This window comes from Misgurnus anguillicaudatus, chromosome 18 (assembly GCF_027580225.2).
Source record: "Misgurnus anguillicaudatus chromosome 18, ASM2758022v2, whole genome shotgun sequence".
In the NCBI taxonomy this organism is placed as follows: domain Eukaryota; kingdom Metazoa; phylum Chordata; class Actinopteri; order Cypriniformes; family Cobitidae; genus Misgurnus; species Misgurnus anguillicaudatus.
The window spans coordinates 28,975,519-28,992,195 of NC_073354.2; the positions used below are offsets into that span (position 1 = coordinate 28,975,519).

The 16,677-nt window shown below is 38.4% G+C and overlaps 1 protein-coding gene across 2 annotated transcripts in view; it reads left to right on the forward strand.

Annotated features, from left to right (window-relative positions):
* aig1 (androgen-induced 1 (H. sapiens)) overlaps positions 1–14,488 on the forward strand; it is a 72,654-nt gene extending 58,166 nt beyond the window's left edge. The window contains exons 4-6 of one of the 2 annotated variants that reach the window (XM_055186413.2): positions 5,945–6,060; positions 8,521–8,684; positions 13,741–14,488. In XM_055186413.2, coding sequence (XP_055042388.1) covers positions 5,945–6,060; positions 8,521–8,684; positions 13,741–13,775 — 315 coding nt within the window. In that variant the 3' untranslated portion in view covers positions 13,776–14,488. Of the gene's footprint in view, positions 1–5,944; positions 6,061–8,520; positions 8,685–13,740 lie in introns of those variants that run through there. The other variant, XR_008639240.2, reaches the window with a different exon arrangement.
* The last annotated feature ends 2,189 nt before the right edge of the window (positions 14,489–16,677 follow it).

Here is a 16,677-nt window from a genome sequence, read left to right on the forward strand (position 1 = left end):
GAAATACTCTGTGGATGAATCTTTGTTGGGAATTGTGCCATTGTGGAGTTGTTTTCGAGATCCTCATGCGTGATGACGTTTAAAGTCCCTGATAAAGTCTGTAGTCCCATGTTAGTAAGAAACACTTGTTAGCAACCGCCTTTTAAAAGACAACATTAAAGGTTTAAAAAGTTACAAGTGAGGGTATTGGTACTGGTGTGTTATGTCGCTTATGCTAACACAAGATTTTATTTAGGGATTTAAAAACGCCATTAAAAAAAAACACATTAACTTTGGGAAGATGAAACCGAAAGTGCTAAATGCTAAAATTCGAACTCGCTTCCGGGTTTTGCTTACAAAAATACGTCATTCCAGCTTTTGGATCCAGCCCAAGTTAGTAGAAAATAAAATTAAAGTCGCCATAATAATAAAATGAAAAACTGTCATTTGTTTTGTAATATTGTGGTCATTTTTTACAAATGACTTATCTGTGAGCTTCATTCTTTTTTTTTTATTCATGTGCCCTCATAATCTTTAATCAGAAACGCAAATCTCCTCCCCTACTCAAAACGATTTTACTTTACTTCCAGTCATATGGTATGGCAGGTGGGCGGGATCCGGGAGAATATCGCTGGGATTAGCGATTAGCAATTAGCAACACGGCCCAACTTCAAAGATCCAGTCAGATCTCGATGGACAAATTCAAATCCAGCCCTGCCTTATTTCATTTCAGAAGCCGGTTTCAATTGGATATACGTCAACACGAGGAAAATTTGGCAATCTATATTTCCATTTCATGGCGACTTTACTAAATTAAATGGTGTATTATCATATTTTCATTCAAGGATTAGTCAATTTTCTAAAAAAAAAATCCAGATATTTACTCACCACCATGTCATCCAAAATGTTGTCGTCTTTCTTTGTTCAGTCGAGAAAAAATGATGTTTATTGAGGAAAACATTCCGGGATTTTTCTCATTTTAATGGACTTTAAAAAAAAACGAAACGATTGTCATTTTTGACAAGAAAAATAAAAAATATGCACTTTTAAACCGCAACTTCTGCTCTATCTCCGGTCCTGTGAAGCGCCAGCGCGACCTCACGTAATTGCGTCATCACACCAAAAGGTCACGGATGACGTTTGCGAAACTACGCCCCAGTGTTCACAAGTGTGGAGAAAGAAGACAGTGGATGTGGAATGATACTAATTAATGTCTTTGTGTCAGTTTATTGTTTAAAATGGTCCGCAAATGTGCGTTTCATATATGTAACACGTGACCTTTCCACAGCATTACGCAATGACATGAGGTCACGCTGGCTTGTCACAGGACCGGAGATAGACGAGAAGTTGTAGTTTAAAAGTGAGATTTTTTATTTTTCTTGTCAAAAATGACAATCGTTTGGCTAGATGGGACCCTTATTCCTCGTTTGGGATTGTTTAGAGTCCTTTGAAACTCCGTTGAAGCTGCAATTTTGAACTGTTACGTGTTGGGGTCCATTAAAATGAGAAAAATCCCGGAATGTTTTCCTCAAAAAACACAATCTCTTCTCGACTGAACAAATAAAGACACCAACATCCCGGATGACATGGTGGTTAGCAAATTATCTGGATTTTTTTAAAGAAAATGGACTAATCCTTTAAGTAAACTGGACAAGTGGTTTAATTCCATTTAAGCCACTTAACTGAATAAAAACATCAAGTTAAGCCAAAGTGTTACTATTTCAAGTATAAAGTTTAAAATGTCAGTTCAATATAATGGATTTGTGTTTGAATGAGAAACCTGCTACACTGATGTTGAATCCAAATGAATTGTTTTAATAAAGTGAACAGTGCCGAAAATGAAGTTCCAGTGTACTGGGTGGATTAACAGCTCAAACGTTATGTCATCATTTACTCATCCTCGTTCGATACCAATTTGACTTTATTTCTTCCATGGAACACAAAAGGAAACCAAATGGGGACTGCGGCTGACAATCACATTGTTGGTGTTCCACAGAAGATAAACAATCATATTGGTTTGGAACAACATGAGGGTGAAAAAATTACGACAGAACGGAAAAACATCTTTAGAAGCATGCTTTACCTAAATGGACATTTTGCATTCAATGAACTATTCAATTCAAATTGCTGTATCTAAACTTAGCATTACCAAGAACGATTGTTAATACAGTTGTTTAGGGAAATCAAAAAACAAATTTATTTTTTATTTGTACGGTGCTCATAATACTAATAATTTGAGTCAGAGATGATTGTATGCTGTTTTATTGACAATGGTCACTTTTCTCGGATGTTATACCTGTATCTGTTTAGTTATAATCAATGACTCATAACTGGTAACCAAAACATCAGCTATGACACTTATGGAGCTTGCACATGCAAACATTGCTCAGCTGCTTTCTCACTGACTGTACATCTTACTTCTGACACCGGTCAAAAAGCGATGATAAACTTCCTCACCTCAAATCTGTTCAGACCTGCCTGTGTTATCAGACATCCAAGATTTAACACACAAGAGACTTAAATGGCCGGGTTGGTGCGTTTAAATTCAGGAAAAGCCTAATAAATATGCTCTGTGTTTTATTTAGTGTGGAAACATGATTGTGTGCTGCGAAGGGGGTTTAAATTAAAAGCTGACATCTCCGTGTGGTGGCATGTTCAAAGCGTATCTGATTATTGTCATGTAATTTCGGTAAGGCTCATAAGTCTGTCTTTTCTACAGCAGTTATGAGGTCAAATGAGGCAAAACAGGGCTGTAACTGTCTTTATGTAAGATGAGTGCCATCTGGTGACTAGTGAGGGAATGGGCGTGCAATGTTGAGAGTCCCATTTGAGTTGCATAACTAGGATGCCATCCTACTATAGTAGGGCATTTGGATATGTGGGGCGAAAAGAAAATTCACATAAAATGTTTCAAGGAAAAACTATTTACCATTGTAAATGTACAACACACTACGGTTTTATAGTTCACTTGATGCACGTTGCATTGGTGGTGGTGAGAAGTTACAGACTTGATGGACTAAAGTTTTTTTTTTTTTAATTATAGTGCCAGGTTTGAATCCCGTAAATCCCGTATAATGCACTGCCTACCCTTGCCCATCCATAGCCACGCCTCTGCCCGTAAAAGCCATAGTGCCCATAAAAGTACCCACTGAATGCCTGTTTACAATTCTTAGCATTCACTAAGTCAAAGTAAACCTGAATTTTGTAATTTGAGCACCGTTAGCATCACCAACTGGAATTTCAAAGTGTGTTATTTATAAACGTTTCTTCATATTTAAGCTGCAGAAGGAAATTAATTTTAAAGGGATAGTTCATCCAAAAATGAAAATTCTGTCACCTTTTTCTCACCCTCATGCTCTGATGAACAAAAAAAAGATATTTTGATTAATGATGGTAAGCACACAGCTGAATGTAACCATTGACTTCCATAGTAGGACAAACAAATATGATGGAATTTAATGGGTACCGTCAAGTGCTTACCATCATTTATCAAAACATTTTCTTCATGTTCATAAGAAAAAAGAAATTCATACAGGTTTACAACAATATGAGGATGAGAAAAAGACAGAATTTTCATTTTTGGGTGAACTATCCCTTTAACATTGCAGAACCTCAGCTTCAAAGTTTGCACATGATATCATTGACATTACATCATTTAAGTCTCATAAAATAAAGCACTTGTTCAGCTCCCAGTTTAAATAACCATAAACCAATTTTATGACACTATCTGACTCTTTATGTGTTTGTATTGGCTTGTATACCTATGGTAATAGTTAAAATGATCATAGCTCACGCATAACATTACTCCCATAATTAAATAGCAGAAGAAGCCTCAGAAACATCATTTCAAGCCCGCCCAAACCAAACGTGTGCTTTCCAACAGCTTCAATCCACACCCTGTTTCCCTCTCACATCTTATTAAATCAATAATTTCTATTGTTGGTTAAAATGCAGGTGGTCAGTTACATTTACATGTAGTCATTTGCAGTGTTGAGGGTAACGTATTACAAGTAACGTGCATTATGTAATAATATTACTTTTCTAAAGTAACGAGTAAAGTAACGCATTACTTTATAAATGCACACATTAGTATTTGAGTTACTTTTTTTAAAAAGTAATGCAAGTTACTTTTCAGTTTAATTAATTCGATTTATAAAAATATATAATGTACTGAATAAACTGAACATAGTCACGTAGAAATACGCACTTTATGCGTGCGCGCCTGAGCAGGAAGAGTTTGAGTCAGAAACAGAGATGGCAGGTGTGACATTTTTGCGATGGAAAATTTCTTGCCAAGTAAGAAAAAGTAACGCAAAATTACCTTAAAAAAGGGTTCCCACGGGTCCTTGAAATCCTTGAAAGTTTGTGAAAATTCAAGGCCCTGGGAAGTTTTTGAAAATATACATACATAGATACAGGTCATTAAAAGTGCTTGAATCTATTTTATGCAAGAAGTTTTGTGAAAAAAAACCCATTTTATTCCTTGTGTAGTGTAGGATAATATCATAAAAATTCTAGACTTTTTAAGCACACGTGCTAAAATAAATTCTTATATATTCTGTATGCAAATGTTGATTCATACCAAAATGCATTTTTGCATAGTTGTGTTTGACACATGAAAATGTCTCAGGTTACGTATGTACGTATGCTGCATCTCCCTTGCCATACTTCCTGCATCCCTGTAACGCCGTCTTTGGAAATATTTCAGATAGCGATATACTTCCTGTCTCCCACGCGGCGTCACCCTGTCTTTATCGTTAAGCCTCATCATTGGTTGAATTTGATATACACATTCAGACGCACTTACCCCTGGAGGCGTCCCCAAAGTTTTACCGCAGTGACGCAGCGCGAGTTCCCTCGAAAGGGAACTGTAACAATGTATCTTTAAAGGTAACACGATGTAACCTTGCTCTCACTTGAAATGTGTCCCCACATTTAGTCCTTGAATTTGAGGGTATTGGAATGTCCTTGAAATGTCCTTAAATTTGAAGTGTGAACCCTGTAAAAGTGAACGTAAGCATTACTTTCCATGAAAAGTAACTAAGTAACGCAATTAGTTACTTTTTTGGGGAGTAACTTAATATTGTAATGCATTATTTTTAAAAGTAACTATCCCCAACACTGGGCATTTGAAAGATTTTTAAAGAGGATTCAGGTATACATATGTGGTTCCAGTGGGCTTCATGGGAGTCGAGCGATTCAACAAAGGGTACTTACATTTTCACTAATATAAAATGATGGTGGTTACTAAATTGAGAAATGCTGCATAACTCAATTCACTGTTGTGTGCAGTGTGCTTGACTTAAAAAGACACATCTGCTAAGGAAAACATCTGTGACTGTCACAACAGTTTTCCTGTGTACTCACATTAAACTACCCAGGATGTGAGGAATCAAAACGCGTCTTCATGTGCAGTTGTCGATTGTCTGCTTGTTTTGTACATGATGCCACAACGCTGTTATAAATATCCAACAAAAAGCATTGTCAAGAAAATAAAAAGTATATTTTTAATCAAAATAGGGCAAAATACATAAAGTTGGTATGTAATATTTATGTAGATAATATATAGAATACATCAAATAATATATAAGCATGACAAATAAAAATAGGGGCACCAGGTCAAAATATTGGATAAATAACAGCTGATACAGACGAATGTTAAGCATACATGAGGGAATGCAGGTAGATATATTTACAATCTGGTATCATTTAAGACCTGTCTGCAAGGACATTAGACTAACAAATGAGGTGATCGCAACTGAAGACAGATACTGTGGATATAAGAGTTACGACCCATCAATCCACAGCAAAACCACAATTAGACAGTTCGCAAACAGAGCACGCTCGACATAGGCAGGAATTTGGCTTTGCAAGAGTCACTTGCCTGAAATGCTGATGATAGCTGGCTTTGTATCATCTGCAGAGTGATTTGTAAAGCTAACTGCTCTGTTTCTGTCCCTTTCAGCACACGACGGTTCTCCCTTTCATCATAATTGAGATGAGAACAACACGCCATCGATATCCCAGCAGGTCTTTTGGACTGTTGGCGGTGTGCACGTTTGCCGTGGGATATGTTGTATGGTAAATGTCTCTATCTAGCACGGTCGTGCTCGATATGCCGTGTTCATTTACAAATGACTCCCCGTAGACATCATCATCGGGAGAAATTGACTGTGCGTGGTGTCAATCAACTTCCATCTGATCCTCTTGACCTTTAAATCGTTCCCTTATGTTATAATAGACAATAATACATTTGCTTAGTTTTCGCAGAGCGGAGCTGAACCGCGTTGACCCCTGTTTCAGCACACATTTTAAATCTTTGGAAAATAATCGGGATTTTTTGTCTTGAATAGAACGGATTAATTGGCAATGTGAAATAAGGGTTTTTCGAGCCAAACTAAGCTCGCCTGACAGCACTCAGGAGGCGTCTGTCGAAATCACCAAAAGTTCGAGATTATCAAAACACGCTTATCTTTCTTATTTCCCTTCCTAAATTAAGCTGATTAAGCAATGCATTTTATTTAGTCACGCCTGCAGATGGTAAATCCATAGGCAGCTTTACATGCGGATTACCTTGAAGGGAAGGCCAGAGAGAGATCCCTCATTCCTGGAGCTCTTACCTCAACTTAGACGAATTAATACATATCTATCTTTATTCAATGCGTGCACTTTTAAACTTTGTACAGCGCCTCGTGAATGTATTAGCATTTAGCCTAGCCCCATTCGTTCCTATGGCTCCAAACAGGGATGAATTTAGAAGCCACCAAACACTTCCATGTTTTCCCTATTTAAAGACTGTTACATGAGTAGTTACACGAATAAGTATGGTGGCACAAAAAAAATTTAGTTTGGAGCCATAGGAATGAATGGGGCTAGGCTAAATGCTAACACATTCATGAAGTGCTGCACAAAGATCAAATGCACGCATTGAAAAAAGATAGGTAGGTATTAATTCATCTAAGTTGAGGTAAGAACATAGTAAAATATTGAAAAACTGTGGTGTTTTCCTTTAATCTTTGTACAGCGTGTTGTGATTATGTTAGCATTTAGCTTAGCCCCTTTCATTCCTTAGGATCCAAACAGGGATTAATCCAGGGGCTGTACACACGGAGACGCGTATCACTGTATACGTATAAATTTGTTATCCGGCGTTTTGGGAGACTGAATCCGCTACGTTTTGAAACCGGGTCCTAAAGTGGATAAATCTGAAACCGACACCCTTGCGGTTTCATCTGTACAGCCAATCCGTATATTTTGTGAAGCGAAAACGTCATCACATCACGTGTCGGAAGCGTCATACGTAACAGCAACAACAATAACGGCGGACTACGTGATTGTGTTCGTGCTACAGAAGCTACTAAAGCCTACTAGCTTTATTACAGCAAAATCTATTACTTCTATGCAATTGTGGTGACCAACAAGCGATAATGGACAAAACCATACGTTGGTTATGCGCATGCTCAAAGTCTTCTTCTCCGTGTATAGTGTATATCTGTGGCAGAATTACAGCGCCCCATACTGGTCCGGCATATATACTACACCGCTTTCAGTCGGTTTCAGTGGTTTCGTGTTTACAGATTATTTTTTTAGAGCAAGGGAAAAAAATGATCGGATAGGGAATGCACCGGCTTCGTGTGGACATAGCCTCAGAAGCCACCAAACACTTCCATATTTTCCCTATTTAAAGACTGTTACACAACTAAGTATGGTGGCACAAAATAAAATGTTGTGATTTTTTAAGCAAACAAAAAATGAGAACTATATTGTATGGCCCGAGGTCAAAGTGCTGCAAGCTAAGTGCTCTTCCGCCATACAATGTAGTTCGAATTTTTTATCCACTTAAAAAAATCACGTTTTATTTTGTGCCACCATACTTACTCGTGTAACTACTCATGTAACAGTCTTTAAATAGAGAAAACATGGAAGTGTTTGGTGGCTTCTAAATTCATCCCTGTTTGGATCCTAAGGAATGAATGGGGCTAGGCTAAATGCTAACACATTCACAACACGCTGTACAAAGATTAAGTGTACGCATTAAAAAAAAAGATAGGTATGTATTAATTTGTCTAAGTTGAGGTAAGAACATAGTAAAATATTGAAAACTGTGGTGTTTTCCTTTAAAAGGTACACCTTTGTACTTAAAACGTGCATATTAGTATCTTAAAGGTACATATTGCTACCAAAAGTAAGCATATCTGTACCTGAATGGTATATTTTAGGACCTTTTAAAAGGTACCATCATAGTGGTGTCACTTATTTAACATATATTAACATTTAAAGCTACAATTGTAAGTTTAGGAAATTAAACAACAGATACAATTCACTACTTAAACAGACTGGCTGACTGTTAAAAGAAGTATTTAAGCCCCACCACGTCTTAACAAAAACAGCAGCGTCTGAGGTTCACAGACGTGGATGGTAGACACATTGACAGCCCGCTGACTGTTTTTGCAGGTTTTTAAATGACAGATTTGTAGACAGAAGGACATGGTGTTAGACAGCGGGTGCAAAGGTAACAGATTTTCTCTCTGGCTCTCTTAGGATGTGCTGGGTACACAGTATGACAGGGGTGTGGGTATATCCTCTACTGGAGCACATTGGGCCGACGGCCAGAGTTCTCTTCTTCATCTGCCTCACAGTACTGATCAATGTCTATTATGTCTTGGGAGAGATTCTGAACAACTACATCTGGGATTCCTCGAAGAGTAAGTTTTAAATAAACGATTCATCCTGAAACAAAAAAGATGTCCTTTGTAATCCACGTGACTTAAATGAAATTTTAAACAAAGGTTACATATCACGGTTATATTTTCACAGTATGTTCTTTACGTTACGTATATGATGATTTTATGTAGAAAACGGTAAATTGCAAAAAATATGACTAGTTTTCACAGACTGGGTCACAAATTGAAATATGGCATGCACAGATGCATTGCTCAAAACAACTGCAACATACAAAGATGATTGAATACCATTGGCGACCGGTGACTTCTTTTTTTGAGGCCGCTCGATTCGAAGTTCGTCACAACATGTATGTAGCTTGTCATGTGTGTGGTTTGTAATTTCAAAATATGTGTTCCGCGCGTCGAGTGATCCTATGTGCATCACGTTTCTTGTCAAAACAAGTGCCTGCGGCAGAAGCGTCTAAAGGGTTAATTATAAAAGAGATGCTTGCGTTTGCCAGATACTCGCATAATCTCATGCGTAATCAGAGTTTACTGTTAAAGGAATAGTCTACTCATTTTCAATATTAAAATATGTTATTACCTTAACTAAGAATTGTTGATACATCCCTCTATCATCTGTGTGCGTGCACGTAAGCGCTGGAGCGCGCTGCGACGCTTCGATAGCATTTAGCTTAGCCCCATTCATTCAATGGTACCATTTAGAGATAAAGTTAGAAGTGACCAAACACATCAACGTTTTTCCTATTTAAGACGAGAAGTTATACGAGCAAGTTTGGTGGTACAAAATAAAACGTAGCGCTTTTCCTTTAAAAGAGGAACTATATTTTATGGCGTAATAGCACTTTTGGGAGTACTTCGACTCGGCGCAGTAACACCCTCCCTCTCCCATTATGAGAGTGAGAAGGGGAGCGGACTTTTCAGGCGAGTCGAAGTACTCCCAAAAGTGCTATTACGCCATAAAATATAGTTCCTCTTTTAAATCCGCTTAGAAAAGCGCTACGTTTTATTTTGTACCACCAAACTTGCTTGTATAACTACTCGTCTTAAATAGGAAAAACGTTGATGTGTTTGGTCACTTCTAACTTTATCTCTAAATGGTACCATTGAATGAATGGGGCTAAGCTAAATGCTATCGAAGCGTCGCAGCGCACTCCAGCGCTTACGTGCACGCACACAGATGATAGAGGGATGTATCAACAATTCTTAGTTAAGGTAATAACATATTTTAATATTGAAAATGAGTAGACTATTTCTTTAAGGAAGTGTCTTGTGTGTTTTTTGTGAACGTGAGCGTCTCTTTTATCATAAACGGTTTTGGCGCGTGTGCAGCAGGCACTTGTTTTGACAAGACACGTGATGCACATGGTTCACATGACACAACAAACACATATTTTGAAAACACGAGCAACACACATGACACTTTGAACACATATTTTGAATTTGCGCCCCTCGGATAAGCAGTCACGAGCCACCACTGGTATATACATATATATAGCTGAGGATAAAGGGATAGTTTAACCAAAAATAAAAATTCTGTCATCATTTACTCACCCTCACGTTGTTACAAACTTGTTTATTTATTTTTTTGCTCTAATGAACACAAAGGAAGATATTTTGAGAAATGTTTGTAACCAAACAAATCAGAAGCGCCATTAACATCCATAGTAGTAATAAAGAATACAATGGAAGTTAATGGCGCTTCTAATTGTGATGCATTATCTTTAAGTGAAGCTTAGTTTACATCCTTTTTGTGAATCATTTTGTGAACTAGCTACATCTGTATACAAGCGTACACTTCTCTGAAATTGTACATCTATCTACATATTTTATGCTTTCCAACCCACGCCAGAAAATGGCTAGAGACACTTATGCACTTCTCTTCGGGTACATATACATCACTCACAGCTTCCTGATACACCCACGTGCACTCCTCCGTCTGTTAGCGCTATAGCCTGGGAGCAGTGCATTGTGGGTGTAGTGCCGCCCAAATCGGTGCAAAGCAGATGGGAACAGAGCCCGTGAGCAGTCTGAGAGCAGCAGACGGCGAAGGTTCCTCTTCCTCCCACCTGCTTGACCCTGAACTGCAAATCAGGCTGTGGCGAGCATACAAATACTCCCATCTCGGGATTTCTCCTATGAAGCTGATCTATATTCCTATCACCTTTACTACATCTCATGATTACGCCCAAGGTAGCATCAACTCCTCCAGCAAAATTAGCCAGAAACCGTAGATAGTACATCACACTGTTTTCAAGATGACTCACAGTTTTAACAGCTTTTTGAAATGCAGTTGCCGAGACTACAGATCTCATTATCATTATCTCACTGCAATATCCAACATTAATAGAAGTCTATGACAGACAAACATTGTGATGAAAGAAGAAATCATTGAGAATCCTTAAAGCAAGAACATATTTGGAGGTTCACAATACATCAGTGTAGTTTGAAACACTGTAAAGGCCAAAGTATGGTCCGCGTACAATGCCCATGACGCAGTTTTCGTCATCAGAAGGTTGCACACTTAACTGTACATGCACGAGTATGCATTGAACATCTGCGTACACGTACACTCTAAAAAAACAAACGGTGCTATATAGCACCAAAAATGCTGATTTGAATCGTAACCATAGAAGAACCGTTTTTAGTTCCATATAGCACCGGTGAAGCACCTGTGTAGAACCGTATAGGGGCCATATAGCACCACTATAGCACCACATTTGGTTATAAATAGCACTATATGGTTCTACACTGGTGCTTCACCGGTGCTATATGGAACCAAAAACGGCTCTTCCATGATCACGAGCAAAGAACCACCTTTGGTGCTATATAGCACCGTTTGTTTTTAGAGTATACGCAATCAAATATATATGATGCTTTGCAAGTATGTGTGTTTGACCATGCGGGTACGTTTGCGTACACGTATTTGCGGGGTTTTAAAAATCTCTTCTGATGACACAAATTGCATCATGCATGCATAAAAAGTGGACCATACTTCGGCCTTAAAGGGGACATATCATGAAAATCTGACTTTTTTCATGTTTAAGTGCTATAATTGGGTGATTCTCACGAAATCCAGATTTAGAACGTGTCCAGCATCAGAATGTTTTAAAAAGCCCTTGAAGCTATTTTTTTCACATATAAGATTAATATTTCCTATATTTCCTATAGAATTATATACATTTTTAGATTATCATTATCAAAAATTATTATTACCGCAACATGATATTACATTAAATATATGCCTTTACAAACTCATGTTTCGGTAATGAGAACTAAAAAGTTGTCTAGGTACAAACAAAATTTTAACTTTTATCTGGAGAGAAAAAATAAGAACTGCTTACCTGGTAGCCATCTTGAGTGTGAGTGTGACAGACAATTATGTCCTTTCCAACAAATTTATTTTTGAAAATGTTAGTTCCTTGAGGGCTTAAACAATGATTGAAAATTGTTGTGGAGGATGAGAAAATTGGTCTTGGACACATTTATATTCCTTATTATTGTTTCTACATTTACCAAATACCACATGTTTCTTTACTGTAAATGTTTATAGTATAACATGCACCGAAGCTTTTTATTTATTTTATTTTTTTATTAGAAATATTTCCATGTCAAAGAACTCGAATCCAGTCATGGACACGTTGCGGTAATGAAAATTGTCCTCTTAAATGTGGAAAAAAATACAAAATTGGTTTGTATGATGTCATTTGAAATCATGTGCAAAATAGTAAATGAAAATGTTGTTCGTAACTGTATGCTTCTTATTTTGATAGCATTTACTTTTATTATCAAAATGTTTCATGACACCTCATAAGTCTAATTTCGCGAGAATCACCCAATTGGGTCCCCAGTGCTTTAATCAACCTAATGGTGCGCTTACACCAACCGCGTTTCAGGCGTTAAAATTGCACCTAGTTTGCCGCTTAAACAGTTTGAATGCATTCGCACGTGTAGAGAGGAGTAGACGCCCGGAAAAAGCAAGCATTTGAAGCGCGTCAGAGGCAAAATCCGCTTCTTGTGGGAGGGGCAAGTGCTATGCTGTTGTCTGTTTGCAAGATGACTGCTGTTGATTGTGCATTTATCGAGAGAGTTACTGGTTTGTATTTGGTAACCTTACTATAGGGGGGAAATAAATGGCGGGTCGATAAACGTCACGTGACACAAAAGTGAAATGTGTATTACAACTTACCAGGTTGCCCTTTGTCCTCACTGACACTCTTCCAAGCGAGGTCCTTTTTATTCCTGTCTTTATAGAAATAAGAACTTGTGACGTATAGCTCCAGGTGACTGCTTCAGACAATATCAAGCATTCCTTCAGGTTGAATCAGTGACTCCGGGCGGGGCTGCCTCCACAGCAGCAAACAGGCTCCTGATTGGTTAACGCGGCACGAAATTCCGCCAAAGTTCACATTTTTTAACTCGGCGTCAGCCCCCAATTCGCGTCAAATACAAAACGCACAAAAAGCACCATTCGCGCATACCGCGCACAACGCTCAATTTGCGCCTTTCGCGCCAGGGTGAACGCACGAATGAGCTGGAAACGCGTCCTCCGCGCCGCGCAAACCGCCTCATCCGCACCGCGGGACCTCCAGACATGCATCAACGCATCTTCACATTGACTTAACATTGAAATCACTCGCGCTTCATGCCGCAGCATAAATGTAATAAAAAATAACCCAGTAACCTAGTTTTGGTAAGCCAAGCATGTGAAAAAATAGTTAATTGAAATTTGGCTCTCCTTGTGATGTCAGAAGGGGAAAATACAGCCCCTATCCAACCACAGCTTATTTGCATTTAAAAGGAGACACCTAAAAACGGCACATTTTTGCTCACACCTACAAAGTGGCAATTTTAACATGTTACAATAAATTATCTATGTGGTATTTTGAGCTAAAACTTTACATATGTACTCTGGGGACACCAAAGATTTATTTTACTTCTTAAAAAAAGTCTTGTGAAATGTCCTCTTTAAGTCATGTTGGATGAAAGCATCTAACAAATGCATAAATGAATAAATTATATCTCTGATAAAATCCATATAATCAGACATAAAGATAATTTTTGTTTCTTTTTACAGGCTCCCTGGAATCAGACAAAGCCAAAACTGAATGAAGCTGTTGTTAAAGTTACCCAGACACTTTTCTCTTCATCTGAATTTGTATCATTTTGACCCAGGGGTTCCAACCAATAATCAAGAGTTGTGTTATCAACCGTAGACCCCGAATACATATTTCATTTTCTCTTGGTCCCTTGAGCCTTTTATCTCATTTTCATTACAGCCACTGGACTAATAAAGCACAGACCTGTATTGGCTTGAATATTCGCTGAAGCGAATATTTCATGTATTTAATTTATGGTATGAATGTTACAATATTTCAGAATACCTCAAGTTTTGTGCAAGCACTGAATGATATTTACTGTACACATGCTGTACTCCAAGGCCAGTATCACAAGCAACTTGTGTCAGGTATTGTTGATTCATCCCTGTAAAAGAAATAAGCAACAGCTGTATATTTACCACTATAGCATATGCCAGCTGACAATGAGCACAAGATCATTTGCTTAAATGGGCTGTTGATAAAGCTATTGAAAGCAGGTCACGTGATCTTTCTGAAGACAGGTTTTTGTTGAGCAGATGCTGGTGCATGAAAACCAAGTTTGACAGAAGAAAAACTGACAATGAAATAATGGATAGTCCTTTTTTGGTTATCTTAAAGGGATGTATTTCTTCATATCATGTGGATATGACTTAAGCCTTGTTTATTTAAGTTTATTCACTTATGTGTTTTTTCTTTTATTAATAAAATGAGAAAAATAAAATTGAACTTTCTCAGATTTTTTGGTGTTGCTCCCAGTAGTTTAGTCATGATCTAATCTAAATGAATACATTTTTGCAAAAGTCTGATATTTAACTCTTTCCCCGCCATTGACGAGATATCTCGTCAATTAAGAGAAAACGCTTCCCTGCCAATGACGAGTATTTCCGTCTTTCCGCAATACCGCTATTATCCTCAACTTTTTAAACCCGGAAGTATTGCCCTATGGCAAGCTGCTGCATGTCCGTGTCTGTTTTAAAGATCGCTCTCAATGGGATCTCTATGAAAAGTCCATCACAAAAAATTGAATTATCCCTGCTTTTTGCTCAAAATGTGGTGTTTTTGCAGAAACCTACCCATATTCAAAAGCTGATTACAAAAGAACTACTCAAGGTAGGATGAAACGGGTTTGTTTGTTTGAAAGCAGAGGGTCTGTTCTTTCATTTGGTATATTGTATGTTTATATATTTGAAGAAGAACATTTTCTGGAAGGCATTAAACTTTTGTGAAAATCATGAAAAACGCTGGCGCTGGCTGGCAACTTTTTTTAAAAACGCTGGAGGTGAAAGAGTTAATGTGTTTTCAATTTGTCACACCACAGAAAAATGTGTTATTAACCAACCAGCCAAATTGAAATGATTAAAAAACTGCCAAGTAAATAAAATAAGCTATCAAAATCTTGGAAAAACAGGCAGGATTCTTTGCTCTAACATGTTTAGGGCGTGTCAGCTGTCTGTGCTGAAGCCACACCCACTCTGCATCTTTTTAACTTTAAAATACCTACAACCTAGCTGCTTCTCAATGTCAAGGAAGGAATCCTCGGAAGCCATTATTTCAAGGATGCTATGTCATCGACATCCGTCGAAGGACTGTTCCAATGTCGAGGATCTTCGGAATTTCAACCAACGACTAAGTCCATAGTTCGAGAAATATCCCATTTACAGAAAAGGATGCATATGTGTAGCATTCGCATGCTGAAATCACCCACAATCCTATGCGCGAAGTGCCGAAAGCACACCTTTTCACTGACGTAATGACGCGCACTTGCTAGCCCAATCCATTTACGTGTTCTCCGAATGCTAAAGAGGAGCCTAGCCTCTGAAGGAAGTGACTTGTAAGGACAAGTCCTACCAAGGAAGTATCCTTGACATTGAGAAACACCTCCTGAGGCCCTATCCCAAACGGCACCCTCCGGACATGTAGTGCAGACCTTAGGGACCCTTGACGTGAGTTCAAGAGGGCGCACCGGAGTTGTATTTTGGGACAGACTCTAGCGTCACGCCAGAAATAGGAAGAGATGTTGCCCATCAGTGTGAACTCATCCCTTCTGTTGTCTGATTGGTCTGATTACTCTTTCGCAAGGACTTCTGGGTTGGTAAAGTGCGCGAAGCCTGCTGCAGTGCGGGCTTCACCGAAGACCGCATAAAGGGTTCAAAAGGTGCGCTGATGAGCACACTTCGGAGCGTAAAAATGACAGATGGCACACCTTACGGACTCGTAAACTAAGCGAGCACGCACAATTTAAGGCCACAAGCTCAAAAGTCCACATGAAGTGTGCCATTTGGGACAGGCCCTGAGTGGATGCTCACTTCGCAATTATGCTAGGGGCGGGGCCATGCTTGGTGGCTCCAGTGCATCATGAAGCCACCGGTTCATCCCCGCCCAAATAATCCTGAATGCTGAAATATGGAAAAAATTGTTTAACGATGTCACTCCACAATTCAGTACTACACACTTTAAAAATGGCTGGGTTGTACCCAGAACACACTGCTTGGCATCAGGCATCCTTGATGAAGATCATACGATCGAAACGTTGCCAATAAAGATATTTTGATACATTTTTGCAAGCAGACAGTGTGCAGGATTTTTCTGTAGTTTTTAATATGCAGCATATTACAAAAATTTTAACTTTTATAATGTACCTTCATTAAAGGTGCAGTGTGTAATTTTTAAAAGGATCTCTTGACAGAAATGCAAAATAATATACAAAACTATATTATCAGGGGTGTATAAAGACCTTTTTATAATGAACCGTTATGTTTTTATTACCTTAGAATGAGACGTTTTTATCTACATACACCGAGGGTCCCCTTACATGGAAGCCGCCATTTTGTGCCACCATGTTTCTACAGAAGCCCTTAATGGACAAACTTTTTTTACTAAGTTGTCTCTGTCGATGACATGTTTTTCTGGTGGCG